This window comes from Salmo salar, chromosome 10 (genome assembly GCF_965601325.2).
Source record: "Salmo salar chromosome 10, fSalSal1, whole genome shotgun sequence".
Lineage (NCBI taxonomy): Eukaryota > Metazoa > Chordata > Actinopteri > Salmoniformes > Salmonidae > Salmo > Salmo salar.
In genome coordinates this window covers 29,631,359-29,656,566 of record NC_138300.1, presented here as the reverse complement: position 1 = coordinate 29,656,566, position 25,208 = coordinate 29,631,359, and the positions used below count along the sequence as shown (strand labels likewise).

The window sequence follows — 25,208 nt, the reverse complement described above, 5'->3', positions numbered from 1 at the left end:
CACACACACACACACACACACACACACACACACACACACACACACACACACACACACACACACACACACACACACACACACACACACACAGTCTTGTACAGCTAACTTTGTGGACTCTAACCCTAACCCGCACCCTTACCCTAACTCTAGCTCCTAACCATAACCCTAAAACTAACCCTAGCTCCTACCCCTGACCCTTAACGCAATTCTAACCCTAACACCAATTCTAACCTTAACCCTAAACCACCTAGAAATCATATTTGACCTCGGGGGGACTAACGAAATGTCCCCAGTTGGTCAAAAAAAATGTGTTTACTATTCTTGAGGGGACATCTGGTCCCCACAAGAATAGTTAAACACGTCCACAAACACACACACACACACACACACACACACACACACACACACACACACACACACACACACACACACACACACACACACACACACACACACACACACACACACACACACAACCATCTGAGAGTATGGTCAAAATGTATTTATTAAACATTAATAAGCTTTTGCTAACCTCTAAGCAAGCAAACCTCATTGTTCAGTAAAATAGCATTGTTCTTACATATATCCTGATGAATAGGAAGAGAGAGGCAACCATTTCGAAACAGGGGCTTGTTATTTATTGAACAGAATCCCTAAGAGAAGCAAAGAACATGGTCAACTTCACTGAGATTGTTATTTAAGACTGGGTTGATATCCGTGAAGCCTTACTTCAGAAAATCTTTTTGCTTTGAGTTCAAACCCAAGGGACTCTTTATTAGCCAAGTCCCCAATGGAAAGAAAGACAGAAAGAGAAAAAAGGGCCCCAAAAAATCTATGCATAGAATAACTTGCTTCTTTGATGAGAAATATGCCTGTCCCCCATGTCTGTTTGCCATGTCTTCTTTTCGCACAATTAAATAGCAGAGAATGGAAATGTCATTACCATTTCTTTATAAAAAAATAATAATAACGGTATGTGCAGTTTAAACACAGCCTTCCATTGATATGCAGAATCAGCTAGGAGTTTTGTGGGAGTGTGTTGGAGAATCCAATCTGTCTCTCTACAGGCCATTGTACACCAGTAATGACACAGACCATCACAAAATCCTAGCATTATAATTATGCAATGGGTGCAAAAAAATGAGACAGAGAAAAATATATAATTATAGCAGACAAAGAGCTCTCTTATTGCTTTCAAGTCAGAGATGAGACGATGTACCAAATGAAGTCGTCTGTAGTGGCGTAACCTGTGGCTAGCGTTTTATTTTTCTATGGCACTCTTCTTTTATTAGTTCTAACTCTTAAACTCTCAACATTTCAGTAATAACTTTTTTTCAAAGCTTACAGAATTACATTTCAAAGTGTCTGGGAGAAGAGAGGAGAAAGAAATTGATTTCGCACTGATCAAGCGATGTATCTCCAAAAAGTGGTTAAACAATAAACTTTTTTAGAACATGGAAACCTGATCCTTATTGGATGAAAGGTGACCCGTCGGAGGTCACGAATGACACATTTGTTCATGTCAGACAAGCATATGAGGAGAATAGCTTACAGTTTCTTTGGAGAGTAATAGCCTACTCGAATCATGTACAGTATCTACAGATGTGGGATCTTAATTTCATCACCCTGTTGCAGGATAACTTTCCTGCAATGCAAGACATTCAAAACTAGCAGAGTATTTGAGATTTTAAAAGGCTTTTGAAGTTTGTCATTTCCACTTTGAAATTTCAGACTTGATTTTCCCTTAGAAAAAAATGTATCAAACCAGACAAAAATGTCCATTCATTATAATCCACATTATAATTCACACATCCTGTTGCTGCAGGATTATATTTCCTGTTGCTGTAGCAAACTGGCTCAAATTAAGAGCCTACATGTGTATGTGGTATGTGTGTTATCTAAGCACAGATGGGCAAGAGACCTATATAGGCCTATATACAGTACAGTACAATCACTTACATGCAGTTCTGAACTCTGAGGGTTTTAAACTCTTCATTCTAACACTGTGCCATAGCCTACGGCTAGGCACTAAAGCCTCTTTGTGGCACCTCTTACTTTCAGCCAATTAAGACAAGCTTTGATGCAGACATAAAGGTCTCCTATTGCATATTGCACCATTACCATTTCACTGTTGAAGCTCAAACTGAACTTTGATATTCACACTGAGCCTTTTAAGAAGTTAATTCAATTAAAATGACTGGGTCGTCCTGAACTTACCTTACATGTTCACTTTTATTATATAAATTACACTGAACAAAGAAAGGTGATGGAGCTGCTTGGATGAAGGTCTAAATATAGGTAAATTGCATATGGGCTGGCAATTACTTCTTTTTAAAAACACCTCAGAGTGAAACACTAAAACTATCCAATATTCAGTAAGACTGCCCACTTATCACCTTACCTTAATTAGCCTAACCTAACTCTACCTTGCTGTGTACCTTGCTTGCTTGATAACGTTTCTACATATGGTAAAACAATCAAACAATGCTAATATAAAATTACTCTTGAACCAATGCTTGCGACATTGGACATTTACTAGGCCCTGTTTCCGCTTGTGAACGTTAAATCAAAGCAACATCCCAAGTGTTCTGTTTTCAGAACATAAATTATGACCAAGGATCTCCTTCTTAATCAACCTAAGCACACACTACTAATAAAACATGATAGCAATACTGTTTTGCAAAGTCAAGGTAAAATATTTTGTCCGTAAAGCAAGCCTAGAGAGCACTTTGCATGTCATATAAAATGTCATATGGTTGTAAAATAAATATAACTTAGCCTATAAAGTAATTAATTCAATCACAAGGGAACACAGTGTACACTATAAGACCACTGGATTGATGCTCCAATAATTTCCCAGCCTAAATATATGGCACAGTAATAATATATTTAGGTAAAAACAGCATCTCCCTCTACCTGTCTGATGGACTAACAACAGCACACAAACACCTAACCTGTGCCCAAGCCAATACATCTATACATTTAACATACCTATACACTGCATACACACAGTCACATAAAACATTCACATACACAGTCAGCCACATATTGCCTGTTAGAAGTGTTGGGGAGAGGAGGCAGTTAGATTTTCCCCTAGCTCTGTGCCTGTCACACGATAGCTTTCCTCAGGACCAATTCAGTTTGATGGGTCTTTGAAAGCTGCTTGCCGGCCCTTGAGTTCCCTAAAAAGGAAGTGACCTAAGCCAAGCAGCAGTAATTACCTCCACAGTTCACCAGAGAGTTCTAATTTCTGTAGCCTCCTGACTATTCCTGGAGTCGCCATTATGTGTGATTGATGGTTTATAAAAGCTTTTTTACACTTCTGACATTTGTGTGAAACACGCAGGTCTGAACTTTCCATCTGGTGTACCTGCCTCCTCGGCACCCCTCGCCCCTCGCCCCCCTCCCCAAAGTCCTCCACTGTCCTTGAGCTGCGGCGTGTTGCTTTGATCATGGCTCTTTAGGGAAAGGGCAGGAACACAGAAAGATGAATGCTTTCCCAGGGCACATCACAGGCGACTCCTCTGCGCTTTAATCACTATCAACACTGCATTGTAAATGCAGAGAGTGTGCCAAGCTGCTTACAAGCACAACTGTCACCAATGTCATATCCACCACTGTGCTCCCCGCAGGGGTAGAATACTTAGTCCCTTCTCTCCTTTCTCTGGTTGAGCACAGAGCAGTGCTACTGTAGCTCTGATGAAAGAGGGAGGAAGATGCTAAATATGTATCTCTTTATCAGAACGCTTGTTGTGGATGTTTTCCCTTTAAGAAAATAGAACAGAGGTCAGGGCTTCTCACCTTGAACACAAATTAATTGATTGCTGTGTTAACACCAAGAGATAGGGTGACAATCTCAGCTTGTGTTTAGTATCACACTGATAAAGACAGTACACTATTGATGTGTCCAGTAAACTGTGCAGAACACACTATGTGAAGATAAACATCGGTTTCCAATGCACTGCTGCTTCATGGCGGTAGAGATGGACTCAGCTACATGCTTGCATGCATAATTTTCAAAACCTTTGTAAAACACATCCCATTTAAAACCAGTTATTTTTCCAGTAAATATATGACTGAATTAACAGGTTGACTGCAGACTAAGGGTCAATACAAAAACCATTCGCCAGGCTTAGGCAGAGGTAGGCACCCCCATTCATACACCATGCAGTATATACAAAAGGATGTGGACACCCCTTCAAGCGAGTGGATTCGGCTATTTCAGACACACCCGTTGCTGACAGGTGTATAAAATCTAGCACACAGCCATGCAATCTCCATAGACAAACATTGGCAGTAGAATGGCCTTACTAAAGAGCTCAGTGACTTTAAACGTGGCACCGTCATAGGATCAAATTTCTGCCCTGCTAGAGCTGCCCCAGTCACCTGTAAGTGCTGTTATTGTGAAGTGGAAACGTCTTACAGCAACAATGGCTCAGCCGCGAAGTAGTAGGCCACACAAGCTCACAGAAGGGGACCGGCTAGTGCTGAAGCGCGTAGCAGGTAAACATTGTCTGTCCTCGATTGCAACACTCACTACTGAGTTCCAAACTGCCTCTGGAAGCAACGCCAGCACAAGAGCTGTTCGTCGGGAGCTTCATGAAATGGGTTTCCATGGCCGAGCAGCCGCACACAAGCCTAAGATCACCATGCACAATGCCAAGCGTCAGCTGGAGTGGTGTAAAGCTCGCCACCATTGGATTCTGGAGCAGTGGAAAAGTGTTCTTTGAAATGATAAATCACACTTCATCATCTGGCTGTCCAACGGACAAATCTGGGTTTGGAAGATGCCAGGAGAACGCTACCTGCCCGAATGCATATTGCCTACTGTAAAGTTTGGTGGAGGAGGAATAATGGTGGGGCTTTTTTTCATGGCTAGGTCCCTTAGTTCCAGTGAATGGAAATCTTAATGCTACAGCATACAATGACATTCTAGATGATTATGTGTTTCCAACTTTGTGGCACCAGCTTGAGGAAGGCCCTTTCCTGTTTCAGCACAACAATTCCCCCGTGCACATACAGAAATGGTCTGTCGAGATCGGCATGGAAGAACTTGACTGGCCTGCACAGAGCCCTAACCTCAACCCCATCGAACACCTTTGGGATGAATTGGAACGCCGACTGCGAGCCAGGCCTAATCGCCCCAGATCAGTGCCCGACCACACTAATGCTATTCTGGCTGAATGGAAGCAAGTCCCTGCAGCAATGTTCCAACATCTAGTGGAAAATCTTCCCAGAAGAGTGGAGGATGTTATAGCAGCAAAGGGGGGACCAACTCTGATTTTGGAATGAGATGTTCGACGACCAGGTGTCCACTTTTGGTCATGTAGTGTATATCATTGAGAGCACAAAGACCATGCCATGTCTTGACTTCCCTTTTGAGACCCCAACACTGAACATAACAATATAAATTAACATGGCCAATTCCCTGGTTAGTTGAACTAATACAGCCTGCACATGTTTTATTTGAAATAACGAGACGAGGAGCATTTTCTCCAGTATGTGGCACCCATGTGCCTTGACCAGTCACCACACAGGAAATCACAGCCATTAAAACAGTCCTGGGGGAACCATATCTGTCTCAACTACACTACATATGGTTAAGACGTTTACAGTAGATAAATTATCACAATTCTCTACTGACTTTAATTTCACTACCTTTCATAGACAAAGGGCACGTTTTTTATGAACATCAATCAACACGTAATTAATGTAGCTCTGACTGCATATCAATTGCTTTCAGTGTAAATTCCGCCACATGAAAGACATTTAAATGAAACAACAACCCTTCCTGTAATGATGACCAATCCAAAACCCACCTCTTGTAATTCCATTTCACCATCATCATTAGCCAGTTGCAGAGAGAGCAGTGCTTGGCCTCTAAACCACCAAGATACAAAGCTGCAAGGCTTTTTAGCTTTCTGTGCACCTCCCAAGTTTCCTTGGAAACCTGGGAGTCGAGCAGAACACAGATGAATGTCACTGCTATGCATCCTCCACATTGGTTGTAAATTCAGGATTAGAGCTTTCAATATGATTAGAAAGAAAAGAAACATATCATATTTAATGCCAGTGATGCCACGTAATTACATGTAAGGCTGTGGAGAGCTCACTGGGTGGAACAGAAGCATAGAGTTCTAAAGGGGATGCAGATTCAAAGAAGGCCTACTTACAAACTCATGGAACTGTAATCAAGAGAAAGTAGAAAAAATGTAAGAAACAACAGCAAAAGCAGACATAAATACCAGTCAAGGAGAGCACTATCTGTGTTGACTCAAGAGCAGGTGATACCCTTTCAAAGGTGAATATTTATATTGCAGGTTAATTTCTCACAAAGCCCCATAAATTGGCATAGACACCACCCTGTCATTATCATCAACAGCATTTTATTCAATTGTTCTATCAATCATTTTAAGGGTTGGAATCTGGATGCATGCATGTGTTTTCAACCCATGGTAATCTAGTTACTTCCAGTATACCTACTAAAAAACCCAAAGCAACCCCTTAAAGTGTAATAGCTTGCACGTGACAATCACCTGGCTAGCTATGTGTTTGCTTTGAATCCTGGAGACCCAGGATTTGACATGGTACCTATCAGTGAGATGACAGGGGGAGAGAGATAGAGAGAGAACGGAGGGAGGGAGATATAGACGACAACATTGGTGAAGAGTTGTCTCTTCTTTCCACCACTGAAAACTCCCTGGTGATAAAGTGAATTAAATTTAGATTAGCCCTCACGCTTGACCCGGCCGCTTTGAAAGGCACAAAAACAGATTACGGCTGCTTGATAAGGAATGGGGCTGCAGAGACAGATCACATATGAGGCATGGGGAGCCTGAGAGGCGGAGAGGCAGAGGGCTGAGCTGAGCTGAGCTGTACTCTTTCCACAGGTTGACTCCTGTGGGGACCTGTTGCCAGGGTAGCAGAGGTGCCAGGCAGAGATGGCAGACTTGTTTGCTTTCAGCTCAGCTTGGTCAGACTCTATGCCATGTTCCTGGCTGTGCCCGAACTGGGTTTGGGACACACACACACAGAGACATACCCCAACAGCAAGAGAGAGAAAGACAGACATGGAAGTGCTAATACTGCAGTCTGTGAACACAGCCAAGTGACTGTCAACTGTGTGCACTGTTGCACAAAAATCACGCTTCTCTCTTCAAAAACATGTCTGATTTTGGCCATATTTGCATTTCGGAGTTCCCACAATTCCTATTGTGCACTGAAAGGAAAGACAACCACACACAGAGTGAGGGGATCTAGGCTACAGGATCTTAATTTTAGCCAGTTTGCTACAGAAGGAAAATAATCCTACAGCAACAGGAAATGTGAAGTATTATGTGGATTATAATTAATTAACATTTTGGTAGGGGTTGATACATTTTTCGTAAGGGAAAATCAAGTCTGACATTTCTAAGTGGAAATTTCAAATGTCAGATGCCTTTTTAAATCTCAAATACACTACAAGTTTAAAATGTATTGCACTGCAGGAAAGTTCTCCTGTAACAGAGTGATCCAAATAAGATCCTACATCTGCACAAGGAAAGCTCATAAAAGATCACCTAAGACAATTTGTTAATGGTAAACAACAAGTATTCATAATAACCATGTAATGGTTCCTAAACATGCATTCCATATGGATCTTTCTTGTCTGATCATAAGGGGTTTTGGCAGGGCTCCTAAATAGCAATGATGTCTTGGTCCTCTGAGGCAGGGAGATACTTCAGTCAATGTCAGAGATGTTTGTTCTGGTGGAAAATTCAAAACCAGACCACATAGCCTGGCTAATTGTTTCTCGGAGAATCACTTTCTTTAGATTATGAACACTTGAACATAGGTTTAGAGTTCAAGAAATCACATGTAAAAATTGTTTGAGATGAAGCTGTCGTGTCACATTTCATTAATGTAATTTACAAGATTAGAATTGAGGAAAATCCAAGAAATCAATTTGAACTTGCAGAAGGGTGATTAAATTATAATTTAATCAGACTGACAAATCAAAGGAAACAGACAAATGTGCTTGGAAACATAAAAAATAAAATGTTCTAAAGTTTCTGGCAATAGAGATGATGTGGAGGAATGGATTTTGAACAATGTTTTGGACACTATAATGTAAACCTCATACATACTGTAACATCCTGACCATGGTGTTTGTCACTACTGAAGCTATCACACTATGATTTACCACTGTATGGTGCATCTCATCACTTGTATTTGAATGGAATTTATTCACCAGAAACTCCTAAACAACTAAAAACGATTTGAAAATAACATCAGTCGATAAAAAGTCATCTTGGACAAAAGAGAGGAAAACTGAGGAAAAAAAGAACAAGGCACAATGCCAAAAGCTGTTTATATGTGAAGTATGTGACAGCTATAAAGGCACAACAAATAGCATTGTCACCTTCTCATGCGGCGTAAACCCTTGAATGCCAAAGTAAGGCATGTACAGGTGTTTGGGGAAGATAAGACCCCCTGTCCCATATTTTTAAAAGGGTTCCAGCTTTAAAAAAGGTACATATTGCTCGGTGCTAGGATGCCAATCATTTCCATTTCACATAGACCTATAGACTTAAGGCTTGTCTCGTCTGGGAGAGGTCTGGGAGAGGTGCTTGTCACTTGAGAGTCAGTGCTCAGGAAAAGATGGAGAGATAGAGAGACGGACTGAGATGCTCCTGACAGACAGAAACCTACGGATTATATCTAAAGGTTCTAAACCTCACCAGAGAGTACAACATTAGCCTATAAATGCATGGATGACAACCAACCCATGTACGTATGAGTAAGCCTCTCTTTGGGTTTCTTTGGGGTACTCTCTTATGGTAATGCTAAAGGGGAAATTTGTTGTAGTCTCCTTATTTGTGGCTATGATGTCTATACATCAGGTTAAATGCTGTAGTGACAGTAGTGCTGGTTACAACCATTCTTCAAAGGAATACTTGTATCACAAATGATTCATAATGTTATAGTGCATCCAGCTGACACGTCACTAAAAAGTTCCAAAAGCATACATTACTGCAGCTTCCATGGAGAATGCTTAAAACCATTAACATATTGCACATGCAATGTGATGCAGATAATGCAGCTGGCCCAGGCGCAGAATAATGCTCCATAGCTTGTGACAAAGCAATAGTGACCTGCTATAATGGAGGCCATCGGCATGCCAAAGAGATTCATTTCATAACACACCCCTGCCAGCACATTATGATGCGCTTGTGAAACAAACTGCAACAGAGTCAAAATGATCATGACTGTGATTTTTTTTTAAACTCACTGAAATCCGAGCATGAACATTTGTATCACAGGCTTAAAGGTACAGTGGTGTAGCTACAACATTCCAACCAGAAGATCGAATATCAATGTGGCCAGTATAGATGGTCACAGAATAAGCATTCTGTGCTGTTTTGCTAATGTCATGATATTGAGCTGAGCTGAATTACTTGCATTCCATTTAATTTTTTGTTTTTTTGTGAGTTCAACGCGCCGTTTCTCTAGAGAGAAATCAAATAATTCATGATAAATTGTCAAGAAATATGTGGGACGCTGGTCTGATTTGAAATTATAGTTTTCATTAAGCAAATATTCAACCTAGTTCAGCGCAGAAACTTGGTAATTAACCACAATGGCCATAATCCATTGCGGCTGTTTTTTCCAGCCACGGGCAGAGGCAGATACACACACACACAGACCATATGAGACCACATGAGAGAGGAATGGCACAACACAACACAATGATTGTAGCGGGTTGCGTAATTGGCGGCAGAGAAGTCAGGCGCAGGAGAGCAGAACTGGGTAATAACCAGAGATTTATTAAGCAAAACCAACGGCATCCAGAACAACAAGATAAATGGGCACAAAAATAACCCGTTGTGCGCTCACAGGGAACGTGCACAAGCACACACTGGAGGGGAGCGGGCTCAGCACGTAATGCCTGCTCAATGTCCGCATCCAGCTCCCACACTACCGGTGCCAACAGGCAGGAGGCCGGGAGTATGGGATTGGGATCCATGGGCCGCTCCTCTGTGTCATACAGTCGGGACAGTGCGTCTGTTTTGGGAACTTCACGTTTTGGGAACCTGGTCTGTAGGAAAAAACTAAACGGGTGAAAAACATGGCCCACCTTGCCTGGCGAGGGTTCAGTCTCCTCGCTGCCCGGATGTACTCCAGATTGCGGTGGTCAGTCCAGATGAGAAAAGGGTGTTTAGCCCCCTCAAGCCAATGTCTCCACACCTTCAGAGCCTTGACGACAGCCAACAGCTCCCGGTCACCCACGTCATAGTTTTGCTCCGCCGGGCTGAGCTTCTTCGAGAAGAAGGCACAGGGGCGGAGCTTCGGTGGTGTACCCGAGCGCTGAGAGATCACGGCTCCTATCCCAGCCTCGGATGAGTCCACCTCCACTATGAACGCCAAAGAGGGATCCGGATGGGCCAGCACGGGAGCCGAGGTAAACAGAGCCCTCAGGTGACCAAAAGCCCTGTCCGCCTCAGCCGACCACTGCAAATGTACCGGGCCCCCCTTCAGCAGTGAGATAATGGGAGCCGCTACCTGACAAAAACCCCAGATAAACCCCCAGTAGTAATTGGCAAACCCTAGGAACCGCTGCACTTCCTTTACCGTGGTGGAAGTCGGCCAATTGCGCACGGCTGAAATGCGGTCACTCTCCATCTCCACCCCCGAGGTGGAAATGCGTTACCCTAGGAAGGAGACGGACTGCTGGAAGAACAGGCATTTCTCAGCCTTGACATACAGGTCATGCTCCAACAGTCAACCAAGCACCCTTCACACCAGGGACACATGCTCGACGCATGTAGCAGAGTATATCAGAATGTCATCAATATACACCACTACACCCTGCCCGTGCAGGTCCCTGAAAATCTCGTCTACAAAGGCTTGGAAGACCCGTACGGCATGACAAGGTACTCATAATGCCCTGAGGTCATACTGAACGCCGTCTTCCACTCGTCTCCCTCCCGGATACGCACCAGGTTGTAAGAACTCCTGAGATCTAGTTTGGTGAAGAAGCGCGCCCCGTGCATTGATACAATCGCCGTGGCGATAAGAGGTAGTGGATAACTGTACCTCGCCGTGATCTGATTTAGGCCTCGGTAGTCAATACACGGGCGCAGAGCTCCCTCCTTCATCTTCACAAAAAAGAAACTCGAGGAGGCGGGTGAAGTGAAGGACCGAATGTACCCCTGATGCAGGTATTCGGAGACATATGTTTCCATAGCTGCCGTCTCCGCCTGTGAGAGGGGATACACATGTCTCCTGGGAAGTGCAACGTCTTCCAGGAGATTTATCGCACAATCGCCCCGTCCATGGGGTGGTAATTGAGTCGCCTTCTTTTTGGAGAAGGCGAGAGCCAAATCGGCATATTCAGGGGGAATGCGCACGGTGGAGACCTGGTCTGGACTTTCCACCGTAGTAGCACCAACAGAAACCCCTAAACACCTCCACGAGCACTCTCGCGACCACCCCGTGAGAGCCCTCCGTTGCCAAGAAACAGTGGGGTCATGACAAGCTAACCAGGGTAGGCTTAGCACCACGGGAAATGCAGGAGGGTCAATAAGGAAGAGACTGATTCTCTCCTTGTGACCCCCCTGCGTCACCATACCCAGAGGAGCGGTGGCCTCCCTAATCAACCCTGACCTTAATGGTCGACCTTCTAAGGCGTGAACGTGGAAGGGCACAGCCACGGGAACAATGGGGATCCCTAAACTGAGGGCGAACGATCTGTCTATAAAATTCCCAGCCGCACCTGAATCGACGAGCGCCTTATGCTGGGAATGCGGGGAAAACTCAGGAAAAGAAACATACAAAAACGTGTGCAACAGAGGGCTCTGGGTGAGAAGGGTGCCGGCTCACCTGGGATGACGCCAGAGTGCCCTGCCTGCTGCCACTTCTCCCAGAGGAACCAAACCGGCACCGACCGGCAGTGTGACCTCTGCGGCCACAGATTGTGCATGAGCCGGAACCTCCTCCAGTCTCCCTACGCACAGCACCTCCCAGCTCCATGGGCACCAGAGCGGCGGTGCTGGGGGATGGAACCGACAGAACCCAATCTGGAGGTCCGCGGGTGGCCAGCAGGTTATCCAGCCGAATGGACAGGACCACCAGCTGGTCGAAGGTGAGTGTGGTGTCGCTGCAGGTCGACTCCCGAAGGACTAACTGCAGCGATAGTGGTCGACCAATGGCATCCAGAACAACAAGATAAATGGGCACAAAAATAACCCGTTGTGCGCTCACGGGGAACGTGCACAAGCACTACAATAAACAATCCCACACAAAGACATGGGGGGAACAGAGGGTTAAATACACAACAAGTAATTGATGGAATTGAAGCCAGGTGTGAGGAAAAACAAGACAAAACACATGGAAAATGAAAAGTGGATCGATGATGGCTAGAAGACCGGCGACGCCGACTGCCGCCCGAACAAGGAGAGGACCCGACTTCGGCGGAAGTCCTGACAATGATGACAGGGATAGAGACAGGTGAAGTAGCTCTACCCGATTGATAGTTGAAGTAGATGGCAATAAGCAATCTTATTAAGTATGCCCAATCTACTTTGAAGACCTAGTTAAATTATTTAGTCAGCCAGCTAGCTACTACTAGCATAGCTAAATATGATTATTCATTCACAGAGATAATGTCAGATGGTTGTCTGGCTGGCTGCTACTGCCTGAACAGAGATGAGATAATAACTTTAAGCAATGAAAAATAATAAAATTAAAAAAACGAAGTAATATACACAACTTAAATATTTTATTAAAGTAATGTGAATACAATATGGTTATTAAGTGACAAGCAGTAATGGGCATTCACTACCATCATACCACCCTGTATCACACTACTGGCTTTCCTCTTAATCTCAGAAGGGTTGGTCCTGGTCGGTCCCTGGATGGGACCCCAGATGCTGCTGGAAGTGGTGTTGGAGGGCCTGTAGGAGGCACTCTTTCCTCTGGTCTAAAAAAAGAACCCAATGCCACAGGGAAGTGATTGGGGACATTGCCCTGTGTAGGGTGCCTTTCGGATGGGACGTTAAATGGGTGTTCTTACTGTCTGTGGTCACTAAAGAGCCCATGGCACTTATCGTAAGAGTAGGGATGTTACCACCCCTGTCAGTCCACCCCTGACTGTATGGCTGCTGCCTCTGCATTTAAATCACTGCTCTGTTTCCTGTTAGCACACCCTGACTCTAAAGTATTCATCTACACTCTACACAGGGTATTTTTCTATTCAGTCTTCATGAGACGTCTCAGGGTTTGGGCGTGAAGGTATTGTTCAGTCAAGCAGAATCTTTCCTGCTTCAAATGAAGAAGAACATCCATCAGCACTAAATGATTCATATCAGCTCTTAGTATCAGTTGGCCAGTGGAGGAGCACACACTTGAAAGCACTGTGTTGCATTACTCAGAAATGCACACAAACATACTTTAACCTTCTCTCTCTGAATAGCAGGTGAAGTGTCAATAACGGATAGCTTTTTTGTTGTTTCATCCCTTGTTGATACAGAACTACTCACAGAGAGCAAAGGCACTAACCTACCCAAACAGTGGCCACTTTTTATTACTATGGATCATCCTGGGAAAAAATCTGTTAAATGTTTGAAAGGAAATACATGAGAATAAATGTGTTTTCTCTTGACCTATTTGCCAACAGATGATAATGAATAACTATAATCACCTGTAGCCATGTTAGATCTCTTAATAATACGAGTTAGGAATGTCACAGCCAGTATCCGCGGTTCATAACACTAGGCCCGGATTCCAAATTCATATGTAATTATGGAGGTGGTGGTAACAGCAGACAGGGGAGGTAATTAAACAGAGAGAGACAGAAAACCTCTTCAGAGCCAGGCTCTGACTGGAGCTCTGCTCTGCACAGGGGGTGATCAGTGACAAAGCACACATAAAGATCCAACACGGAGGCCTTGATCAGCTCATACTGTACACTCCATGTCAGACATGTTCCAACTCGTGTTAATTCCTTCCCCATTAAATTCACGACAAAATCTCTAACTTGATCTAAATAGGCCTAAAAGAGATATGGGTCGCCTGCACGAAATTTGGGAGTTAAAGTGCAAGATGCTTGAGACTCATGGGCCCATGCCTAAGCCTTAGTGGTGCTTCCAGTCCCATTAGATTACCCAGTACTTAAGAGACCTGAGAAGGAGCAGCAGAGTCACGGCAGGCAGGGCTTTGACCCTCCAGCCATCTGGGCCCTACTGAACCATGTGTATGGCCGGGTTAAAACCAGTGGATTGTGTCCTGCTCTCAAACGATAAAAGATATAAGGCACATAACCCTTTGTCATTTTGCTGAAATGCGTCATTGTTTTGTATGGGGTCTTACTAGGCTCTCTCCACAGAATGAGGGAGAATGGGGTTAATAAACACTGTAGCAGAAGAGGAGGAGGTGGGGTCGGGGGTTTCTACATATTTAGAGCTGTTGCTTTCAACTATTGTAATTTGATCATAGGAGGTAATCAATTAGTCAACATCTTGTAGTGACTGCTTAATTAATGAGCCCGAGCATGGGACTTGTTTGCATCATTAAAATCTCAAAGTCATTGTGCGCCAAGTGTTAAGGGAGCGCTGTCATTAGGAAAATATCTGTGCTCAAGTGATAATCAATGCTGTTCACTGTTGGGCCTTTTAATGAATGTAGCTGACTAAATCAGATAGGCCCTGTTCTTGTTCTTTCTTTGGGAGATGTATCTTGTTTCAGTGAAGCTCTCATTTGAGTCTCGTCAGCTAATAAAAGTTTCATAACATGAAAAAATTGTGTTTTGTCTCAACTTATGTTTGCAGTTATGAATTATTTGTAATTAACCAACCAACCAACCCTGTATCACATACACAGTAAGTGACAGAGGAGAACCGAGGCAACTGAACTTGATGAACCGACATGCCCTGAGTTACTACATAGGGACTTTTAGGTAATTCATCATGGTTTGTTAATAGGGAGAACAAGTAAAGTAATATCTACATTGTCATGTAAAATTCAGTTATCAGTAGAAAAGAACAGGACAAATCCCTCTCATCTCTACCTAAGTGTATTCTGACACAACAATTTGCATTTCTTATGGAGGATGAGGTCAACTCTTATAAAGCACACAGTGCGTTTCAACAAGAAAATGTAAACGTACACCCTTTTTGTGGAAATGTTATTCTTTGTATAGCTTACTCTGCTACAACAGTTAGTTATGAATGAATGGTACAGTATAAACATGATGACAAGAGCCTGTATGCTCTTGTACTGTACATAAAATGCATTTCCATGGACAAACGTTAAGCTTGTTTCTCCTCTAGCAGCAATCCTGATGTGTGAGTGGCTGAGTGCCAGTTAAGCCAAAATCCCTGACCCCCTGACCCCAGCTCTGAATGGGGGCTGGCTGCCTCCCTCCACGTGTTCAGCGGCGATCAGCCATGTCATAGCAGGCAGCGCTGACTCTATCGACACACCAATAAATCTGCCTGAGGAGTTCATGAACTGTACTGCAGGAAACCCAGGACAAACCAGGGAGTGGTAGCTATAGCACATTAACAACTGACAGAAATTACACAGAGAAAATGCATGAATAAAGAAGCAGACATCTGTCTATGTCAGCGGTCAATCCTGTGTTCTATATCTTGACTGCGCTGAGAAGTAAGGTCTTAGATCAGCGGCTGCTGTGTTTGAAAAGTCTGCCGTGACATTTAAGCGGTGCATCGGTGATGCACGTGACTGTTCAAATGGTTTGACTGAGAGCCACAGTCATGTTTACAGACACTGGGTTAACTGGGACATGCCAGGCCAGTGAGTATTTGTAAATTAAATAAACGAAGGGCTGAATTCAATCTGTATCGCAGAAGTATCGCAGAAGATCCAACTGCATTCATGGTAAACGTGAATGCATATGTTGGCTGTTAAGATATGGGGACAAGGTTAGCGTTAGGATATAGACAAACACACTATCCAGAATACACTTCCACACTTCATTCCCCTAGGGGGCAGCAGTAACCTTGTCTAGGTGTTGAGCCTGGTTGATAAGCACATCAGGTGCTGCCAATTAGCGTGACCGCCAGTCAGTGTCACAACTGGCATGCCATGAGGCTGCTGAGTTTGTTTGGTGGCCAATAGGCCTTTCGTTTGTTTTTAAGTCTTTAGTCCGGGCATGCCTTTGGTATTTTTCCTTTTTGTATGTTTATTTTCGTCACCATCTGAACACCTAATAATCTGCTTGGACTGGTCTACCAAGAGCTCAAGCCCGAGATGACCTTGAACTTCGTAAGTTGCTGTCTCCCTGGGCACATTTGCATCCAACACGGTCCTCAAACTCTGATTTCTCACATACTGTAAAAGCACACATTCATTCAGGTTACATACTAGTTAACTACCGTAATTTCCGGACTATTAAGCGCACCTGAATATAAGCCGCACCCACTGAATTTATTATTATAATTTTTTTGAACATAAATAAGCTGCACATGTCTATAAGCCGCAGGTGCCTACCGGTACATTGAAACAAATGAACTTTACACAGGCTTTAACGAAACACGGCTTGTAACAAAAATAAATATGCTTTAATGAAACACGGCTTGTAACAAAAATAAATAGGCTTTAACTGTCACGTCCTGACCAGCAGAGGGAGTAATTGTATTAGATTTTGGTCAGGACGTGGCAGAAGGGTATTTGTTTTGTATGGTTCGGGGTGGTGGTTTGTTTAGTAGGGTATTTGATTTATGTATTCCGGGGGGTTTTGGGTTATGTTCTATGTTTGTATTTCTATGTTCTTTCTAGTTCTTTGTATTTCTATGTCTAGGTTTGGGTGTTGGACTCTCAATTGGAGGCAGGTGTTTTTAGTTTCCTCTGATTGAGAGTCCTATATATAGGTATGTGTTTTGTTTTGTAGTTTGTGGGAGATTGTTCCATGTATAGCTTGGCCTTACAGGACTGTTTATTCATCGTTGTGTTTCTTTTGGGGTACGTGTTTATTTTGTTTTTTTCCTTCTTTCCTTAATAAAAGAAGATGAATACACATATACACGCTGCGTTTTGGTCTCAATCCGACGACAACCGTTACAGAATCTCCCACCAACCAAGGACCAAGCAGCGGGGTAAGAAGCGAGGGAACAAATACATGGACTATCAGGGAAATTGGACATGGGAGGAAATTTTGGACGGGTCTGGACCATGGCATCAGGCTGGGGATTACCGTCTCCCACCGGAGGAGATTGAAGCAGCCAAGGCAGAGCGGCGCAGGTATGAAGCCATATACGCGCCGATAAAGCACGAGAGGCACCCCCAATAATTTTTTTGAGAGGGGCACACGGGTAGTTTGGCTGGGCCAAGGGTGAGCCCTAAGCCAGCTACCTGTGCTTATATGGAGAAACGTATGGAGTGGAGGGCGCCGAAGTTTGAAGAAGTGCGCACGATCGCGCCCATACGCTCGCACAGTCCGGTGCGAGCTATTCCAGCCCCTCGCAGATGCCGTGCTAGAGTGGGCATCCAGCCTGGTAGGAGGATGCCTGCGCAGCGCGTCTGGTCGCCGGTACACCACGTAGGACCAGGCTACCCTACGCCCGCTCTACGCACGGTAACCATCAAGCCCCTGCACAGCCCAGTTCGCCCTGTACTAGCACCCCGCTCGTACAGGGCTGCTAGTTCCATCCAGCCAGGACGGGTTGTGCAGGAGGTGCGATCAAGACCACCTGTGCGCCTCCATGGCCCAGTTTTTCCAGTTCCCGCCTCTCGTGCTGACCCGGAAGTGCAAACCTCTAAACTGGCACTTCCAGTACCAGCACCACGCATCAGGTTTCCAGTGCGTAATCCCAGTCCAACTCAGCCCGTTCCTGCTCCTCGCACTAGCCCTGAAGTGCATGTCCCCAAACTGGCACTTCCAGTACCAGCACCACGCATCAAGCTTCCAGAGAGTCAACCCAGTCCTACTCGGCCAATTCCTGCTCCCTGCACTAGCCATGAGGTGCGTGTCTCCAGGCTGATACCTCCAGTACCAGCCCCACGCATCAGGCTTCCAGTGTGTCAGACCAGGCCCGAGATTCCGGCGACAGTGCCTCATCCAGAGTGTCCGGCAACAGTCCCTCGTCCAGAGTGTCCGGCAACAGTGCGTCGTCCAGAGTGTCCGGCAACAGTGCCTCATCCAGAGTGTCCGGCAACAGTGCCTCATCCAGAGTGTCCGGCAACAGTGCCTCATCCAGAGTGTCTGGCAACAGTGCCTCGTCCAGAGTATCCAGAACCAGGTGAGACGGCCCACTGTCCGGAACCAGGTGAGACGGCCCACTGTCCAGAACCAGGTGAGACGGCCCACTGTCCGAAACCAGGTGAGACGGCCCACTGTCCGGAACCAGGTGAGACGGCCCACTGTCCGGAACCAGGTGAGACGGCCCACTGTCCGGAACCGAGTGAGACGGCCCACTGTCCGGAACTGAGTGAGTCTGCCTGCAACCCGGAACCGAGTGAGTCTGCCTGCGACCCGGAACCGAGTGAGTCTGCCTGCGACCCGGAACCGAGTGAGTCTGCCTGTGGTCCGGAACAGAATGAGGTTGACAATAACTTTGAAATGTGTGAGTCTGCTTACAGCTCGGAACTGAAGGAGTCTGCCTACAACCCGGAACCGAGTCAGTCTGCCTACGGTCCGGAGCAAAGAGACTCTGTCTACAGTCTGGAGGACAGTAGGCCAGAACCAGAGCCACCTCCAGTATAGGTGGGTTGGGGAGGGGGGGTGTAGCACAGGTGCCGTCGTTGACGGCAGCCACCCTCCCGTCCCTCCCTTTAGTTTAGGGGGAAATTGTTTTTTTTTGTTGTTTTGGGGGATTTTAGTTTTTTCTTTTGAGGTGCATCCGGGGTCTGCACCTTTGGGGGGGGGGGGGGGGTACTGTCACGTCCTGACCAGCAGAGGGAGTAATTGTATTAGATTTTGGTCAGGACGTGGCAGAAGGGTATTTGTTTTGTATGGTTCGGGGTGGTGGTTTGTTTAGTAGGGTATTTGATTTATGTATTCCGGGGGGTTTGGGTTATGTTCTATGTTTGTATTTCTATGTTCTTTCTAGTTCTTTGTATTTCTATGTCTAGGTTTGGGTGTTGGACTCTCAATTGGAGGCAGGTGTTTTTAGTTGCCTTTGATTGAGAGTCCTATATATAGGTATGTGTTTTGTTTTGTAGTTTGTGGGAGATTGTTCCATGTATAGCTTATGGCCTTACAGGACTGTTTATTCGTCGTTGTGTTTCTTTTGGTGTATGTGTTTATTTTGTTTTTTTTCCTTCTTTCCTTAATAATAAAAGAAGAGTACACATATACCTGCTGCGTTTTGGTCTCAATACGACGACAACCGTTACATTAACGAAACACGGCTTGTAACAAAAAATAAAAAGTCAATTCCTTACGTTGCTGTTTCCAACATCTTATCATCGACTCATTAAGACCAAGCTCCCGTGCAGCAGCTCTATTTCCTTTTCCAACAGCCAGACCAATCGCCTTCAACTTGAAAGCTGCATCATATGCATTTCTCCGTGTCTTTGCCATGATGAGGGTGACAAAATGACTACCGTAATCAGAATGATGGGAAGTTTGAGAGCGCTCGATTTAATCTAAACAGTAAACAAAAAAGTTGTTTGACCTTAACCCATTCGGCAATTTCATTGGTCTAATGAAAGCTTCATGCCGGCAAAAAACTGAGCACGTCACAGAATGTGTTTAAAAAAAAATAAAAAATTGAAAGCGGGAAAAATCCATATATTAGCCGCGTCATTGTTTAAGCCGCGAGGTTCAAAGCTGGGAAAAAAGTTGCGGCTTATTGTCCGGAATTTACGGTAGGCCTAAGACCCATAGACTTAGTGAGTGCCACAATATTAGCAGGCTAGTTATTTGGTTTGTAACACGGCTCAATCAGAAATTACCTTTACATTTTAATGTCGATCCTCCACGATACTTCTGCGATACAGATTGATTCCAGCCCTAAAGCAGATGAACACCTCTTTGTTGGAGAGAGAAAATTGCTACCCTTAAATCCATTCGCTCTGTGGAGTAGAGAGAAGGCAGGGGAAAATGTACTGACTTCTCAATAAAATACTCTTCAGTTGACCTTTCATTAGCTGACAAATTGAGAAGGGCCAGATCAGTCTTTCCCCTCATGTTTGAGTGAACACATGACATCAGAATGTGTCTTCGTTTTGATCTTGGAGCTACAGTACATCCACACATCCATAGTCAGCCAATGACCACTCTCATTGAGCATGAAAACAGTTTGCATGCCTTCCCAGGGATTAGTTTGTACAGATGAGTCAGATTAGGCTTCAATGTGAACATGCTCTAAATTTGTGTAACTAGGCCCGTTGGAAGGACTTGTGAGATTAAACACATTAGGAACTCCTGTACAGCTGTATCTGTTTAAATTGACATATTTAAATACTCGCCGCAAAGAGGGATAAAGAAGACATGGACTAAAAGAGGCTTAGCACTTATTTTATGGACCGAGAAGGAAAGGACAGGGCCTAACATACACACGCTGTTCAGATATCCATTTGCGTGCCATTCCACGTTTCCAAGCAACTTTTCTATTCCTGGTTCAGGCTCCACTACAAAAACTTGACAAATTAATTATAGCCTCTGGATTTTTTTCCTCCTTCAAAGAGTGGATACATGTGGGCAAGGCCAACCCTGGGCATAAGCATCATACAGTGCATTTGGAAAGTATTCAGACCACCTCACTTTTTCCACATTTTGTTACGTTACAGCCTTATTCTAAAATTGATTCAATTCTATTTTTTCCTCATCAATCTATACACTGCCATTATAAAAAATTCTAAACTGAAATATGACATTTACATAACTATTCAGACCGTTTACTCAGCACTTTGTGAAAGCAACTTTGGCAGTGATTACAGCCTCTATGACACTACAAGCTTGGCACACCTATATTTGGGGAGTTTCTCCCATTCTTCTCAGCAGATCCTCTTAAGCTCTTTCAGGTTGGATGGGGAGTGTCGCGGCAAAGCTATTTTCAGGTCTCTCCAGAGATGTTTGATCGGGTTGAAGTCCGGGCTCTGGCTGGGCCACTCAAGGACATTCAGAGACTTGTCCCGAAACCACTCCTATGTTGTCTTGGCTGTGTGCTTAGGGTCGTTGTCCTGTTGGAAGGTGAACCTTCGCCGCCAGTCTGAGGTCCTGAGCATTCTGGAGCAGGTTTTCATCAAGAATCTCTCTGTACTTTGCTCCGTTCATCTTTCTCTTGATCCTGACTAGTCTCCCAGTCCCTGCCGCTGAAAATAATCCCCACAGCATGATGCTGCCACAACCATGCTTCACCGTAGGGATAGTGCCAGGTTTCCTACAGATGTAACACTTGGCATTCAGGCCAAAGAGTTCAATCTTGGTTTCATCAGACCAGAGAATCTTGTTTCTCATGGTCTGAGAGTCTTTAGGTGCCTTTTGGCAAACTCCAAGTGGGCTGACATGTGCCTTTTACTGAGGAGTGGCTTCTGTCTGGCCACTCTACCATAAAGGCCTGATTGGTGGAGTGCTGCAGAGATGGTTGTCCTTCGGGAAGTTTCTGCCATCTCCACAGAGGAACTCTAGAGCTCTGTCAAAGTGACCATCGGGTTCTTGGTCACCTCCCTAACCAAGGCCCTTCTTCCCCGATTGCTCAGTTTGGCTGGTCTAGGAAGTCTTGGTGGTCCCAAACTTCTTCCATTTAAGAATGATGGAGGCCACTGTGTTCTTGGGGACCTTCAGTGTTGCAGAAATGTTTTGGTACCCTTCCCTAGATCTGTGCCTCGACACAATCCTGTCTCAGAGCTCTACGGACAGTTCCTTCGACCTCATGGCTTAGTTATTGGTCTGACATGCACCGTAGACAGGTGTGTGCCGTTCCAAATCATGTCCAATCAATTTAATTTACCACGGGTGACTCCAGTCAAGTTGTAGAAACATCTCAAGGATGATAAATGGAAACAAGATGGACATGAGCTCAATTTTGAGTCAATAGCAAAGGGTCTGAATATGTATGTAAATAAGGTACTTCTGCTAAAATGTACGAAAACCTGTTTTCACTTCGTCATTATTTATGGGCTATTGTGTGTAGATTACTGAAAATAGTTTTTAAATCAATTTTAGAATAAGGCTGTAACGTAACAAAATGTGGAAAAAGTCAAGGGGTCTGAATACTTTCCGAATGCACTGTATGCGGTCACTTAAGGCCCCTGGCCGCTAGGAGGACCCCCCCAAAAACTCAGTCTGGGTCTCAACTTACTGTTGAGTGTTAGAATAGTAGAAAACTAATTTGGATGTGCCTCAGGAATTTTCCTCTTGTTATATCAGTCACTGATAGTCACTCAATTAGCCCATGTCAGCTAAACATTTTTAGATTGGTAAGTTAGTCTACCAAGCAAACTGAACTTGTAGTATTCCTGGACAAATTACCAACCCGGCACGAAGGCCACGTGCCGAGGGGCCCTGACCTGCAGGGGGCCCCCATTGATTTTGTTAGTCACTCTCACTCAGATATCATATTAACATTGTATAAGTCATGGCAAAATGTGCCGAGTTTATGGAAATTAGCTGTAAAACAGTAAAAAATGTGTTAGAAAATTGCAAAATGTTCTCTCTATCCCATAGCAAAATGTGTAGAGTTGCAGGAAATTAACTTTAAAACTTTCTGTCAGGACTGTATGACAAGACCAAATGCAGGTACCAAATAGGCACGTAGCTCAGAGGTATCAGTTTGCCTTTGTAAGCTAGCGGACGCGCGATGAGGCCTGTCCTTATCAATGTCTGATGATAATAAAGAGCGTTCTCTCTGCTGGGCAGATAACAAAGAGCTTTCCCAAGCCAGCTAAGATACCAGGCTGTAGCGTAGCTGGCCTCCCTGCTCCATTGTTACTGAAAAGACACATCTGATCACATTTCAAAAGAAAAGGTGAACACCAGATAATGTATGATCTCTCTGGAAAGTTGAGAAAAATTCATGCCAAAGGTAAGACTAAACTTCTGACCCAGTGCTCTTTCTAATGCAGAATGGCAGAGTGTCTGAAATGTTCTATTGAGCCCTATCTCATTGATATTATGCAAACACAATACCATAGCCAACAACCAGACTACAAAGTAGAACATTCTGCCAGGGGAGTACAATAACGTTATACTCTCATTGTAATGTGACCCTAAAACGCGACCTGCATCTCACAAGCAAACACACCACACGTACAACCTAAACTGACATTTAGCTCCCAGCTCCGTGCCTTCATGTGAATTATTATAAGAGGTTTAGTTATGATAGAGGAGAGTGAATTTGCATTCAGAAACTAATCAAGTATCCACCTTTGACCCCAGTGGGCGAGGAGAAAACAGCACAATGTGTTTTGTCAATCTAACAAGTGTAGACAATGTGACCTGGGTCCTAAAAAGAAATCCAGTGAAATGTGCTCTCCTTTCTTCTCCCCTCACCCTCACCACTGACTGTCCACCTAGGAGATTAAGCCAGCTGAATGAATGTGCTACCTGGTTGGAATGCCAACGCTGGGCTGAAGAACAGCTTACTGTACAGGGACCTCCACAGGATGAAATTAGAACAGGACAGGAGCCCCTATCAAAAAATAGTCTTAAAATAGACTACAAATCCACACAATTCCAGGGAAGCTTTATTATGCGTTCATATAATTAAAATACAGTAGAAAAAGAATGGAAAAAGTTCAAAACCCACTTTGAAAACAGTTTGTCCTTCATAGACAAGTGGGTCCTTCATATACAAGTTGTCCCATTGACAGGAATACAGAATGTAATGTTTTCTGTAAATAAAACTCGCCCACTGGGGTCAAAGGTGGATTCCTGAACCACTCAGGACATCTCCAATATAAGAGTATATGATGTGAAAGAAAGAGAAGCTCAGCTAGCAACACAAAGCAAATGTACGAACAGAGAATGTAATGAATAAGAACAGCCAGAGAGAGGTGAAGTCAAATTCAGACAGGTCTTACTGTTACTAAAATGGCTAATACTTTATTTCACGGTCCTGTTTCACCTGATGTTTGCCTGGTATTTGCATTTAAAATATCTGGTACCAATGGGTACTTTCTCACACTTACAAAGAATGTAATACAATAGTAACTCGCTGGTACCAAATAGTGTGAAATATTGCTTGTTTTAATCAATCCTAAAGAAGCAAAAGAACAGAGTAATTATTAAGTTATTATTGAGTAATTGACAATTTACCATGTAATTCCAAGTAAATACCAGGTAAATAAATAATGGACTGTAAAATTTAGCTTAACCACTGTATAATTTAATTGTCTCAAATGAGTGGATGTTGGTTGTGAAATTTTTGTCAGTTAAAATCTATAACGGAGTAGCAAACCTTATCCCTTGTTGCAGCCAGCCAGCCAGCAGAAGCACCTGTTTTTTTATCCTACAGCCAGCTTGTGGGTTGCTTCTCTCCTCCAGCAGAGAGTGCCAGCAAGAGGAGAGACAGAATAACGCTAGCGCTCGTCTTTTTCAAACCTCCTACCTTCCTCATATGAATGTTATTAAACACAAAAAGTATCTCCTCTCTCTTCAGAGAGCCAGCCACCAGTAACAAACATAGAGCATTGCATGCGGCTGGCAGTCTAACAGACCCAGGAAATAGAGGAGCGGCTGTTGCTCCAGCAAACTTCTCCTATTCAGGGAAAGCAGTACACAGATGAGGCGCTGCATTCAATGGATCGATCAGAATCGTGGCACAAACAGTGTGGCAATATAATCATTTACCTTGCAGGGCTGGGTCGCTAGAATATCCATGTGTGTCTCCCATTGTTAATTCCCTGTTTGTGTGAGTCCAGGGACAGGGAAATAGGTTATCTAATAGGCTCCCATGTAACTGCCGTCCTGCCGACTAAGCTGTAACACTAGAAAGGCTTTCTTATGTACAGACATTAGCATAGGTTGCTTCCTGGCTCACCTGTACTAATCTAACCTGTTCTGCTGTTGATTGACATCACTTCCTCCTCATTGCTGTACACTGGACCCACCTGTTATACAGGCATAAGCAGCAAAGCTACTCTATTATGTTGTGAAGGTATCAGATTTCACTTTCATATATATATATATATATAAAAAAAGAAAACATTCTATTGTGCGTCATATGTTCATGTTTAAACTCTGAGAATATTTGTCCTTCTTAGAAGCAAAGAGATAGGGAATTTATTAAAGGATTTAATGTTTGTAGTAGTCAGTAATACAA

The 25,208-nt window shown here is 44.1% G+C and overlaps 1 protein-coding gene across 1 annotated transcript in view; it reads right to left on the bottom strand.

Moving 5' to 3' along the window:
• Positions 1-24,911, bottom strand: part of naaladl2 (N-acetylated alpha-linked acidic dipeptidase like 2) — a 291,011-nt gene extending 266,100 nt beyond the window's left edge. The window contains exon 1 of the mRNA XM_014216734.3: positions 24,737-24,911. Within this exon, the coding sequence (XP_014072209.1) occupies positions 24,737-24,779 (43 nt within the window). The 5' untranslated portion in view covers positions 24,780-24,911. The remainder of the gene's footprint in view (positions 1-24,736) is intronic.
• Between the last annotated feature and the right edge of the window lie 297 nt (positions 24,912-25,208).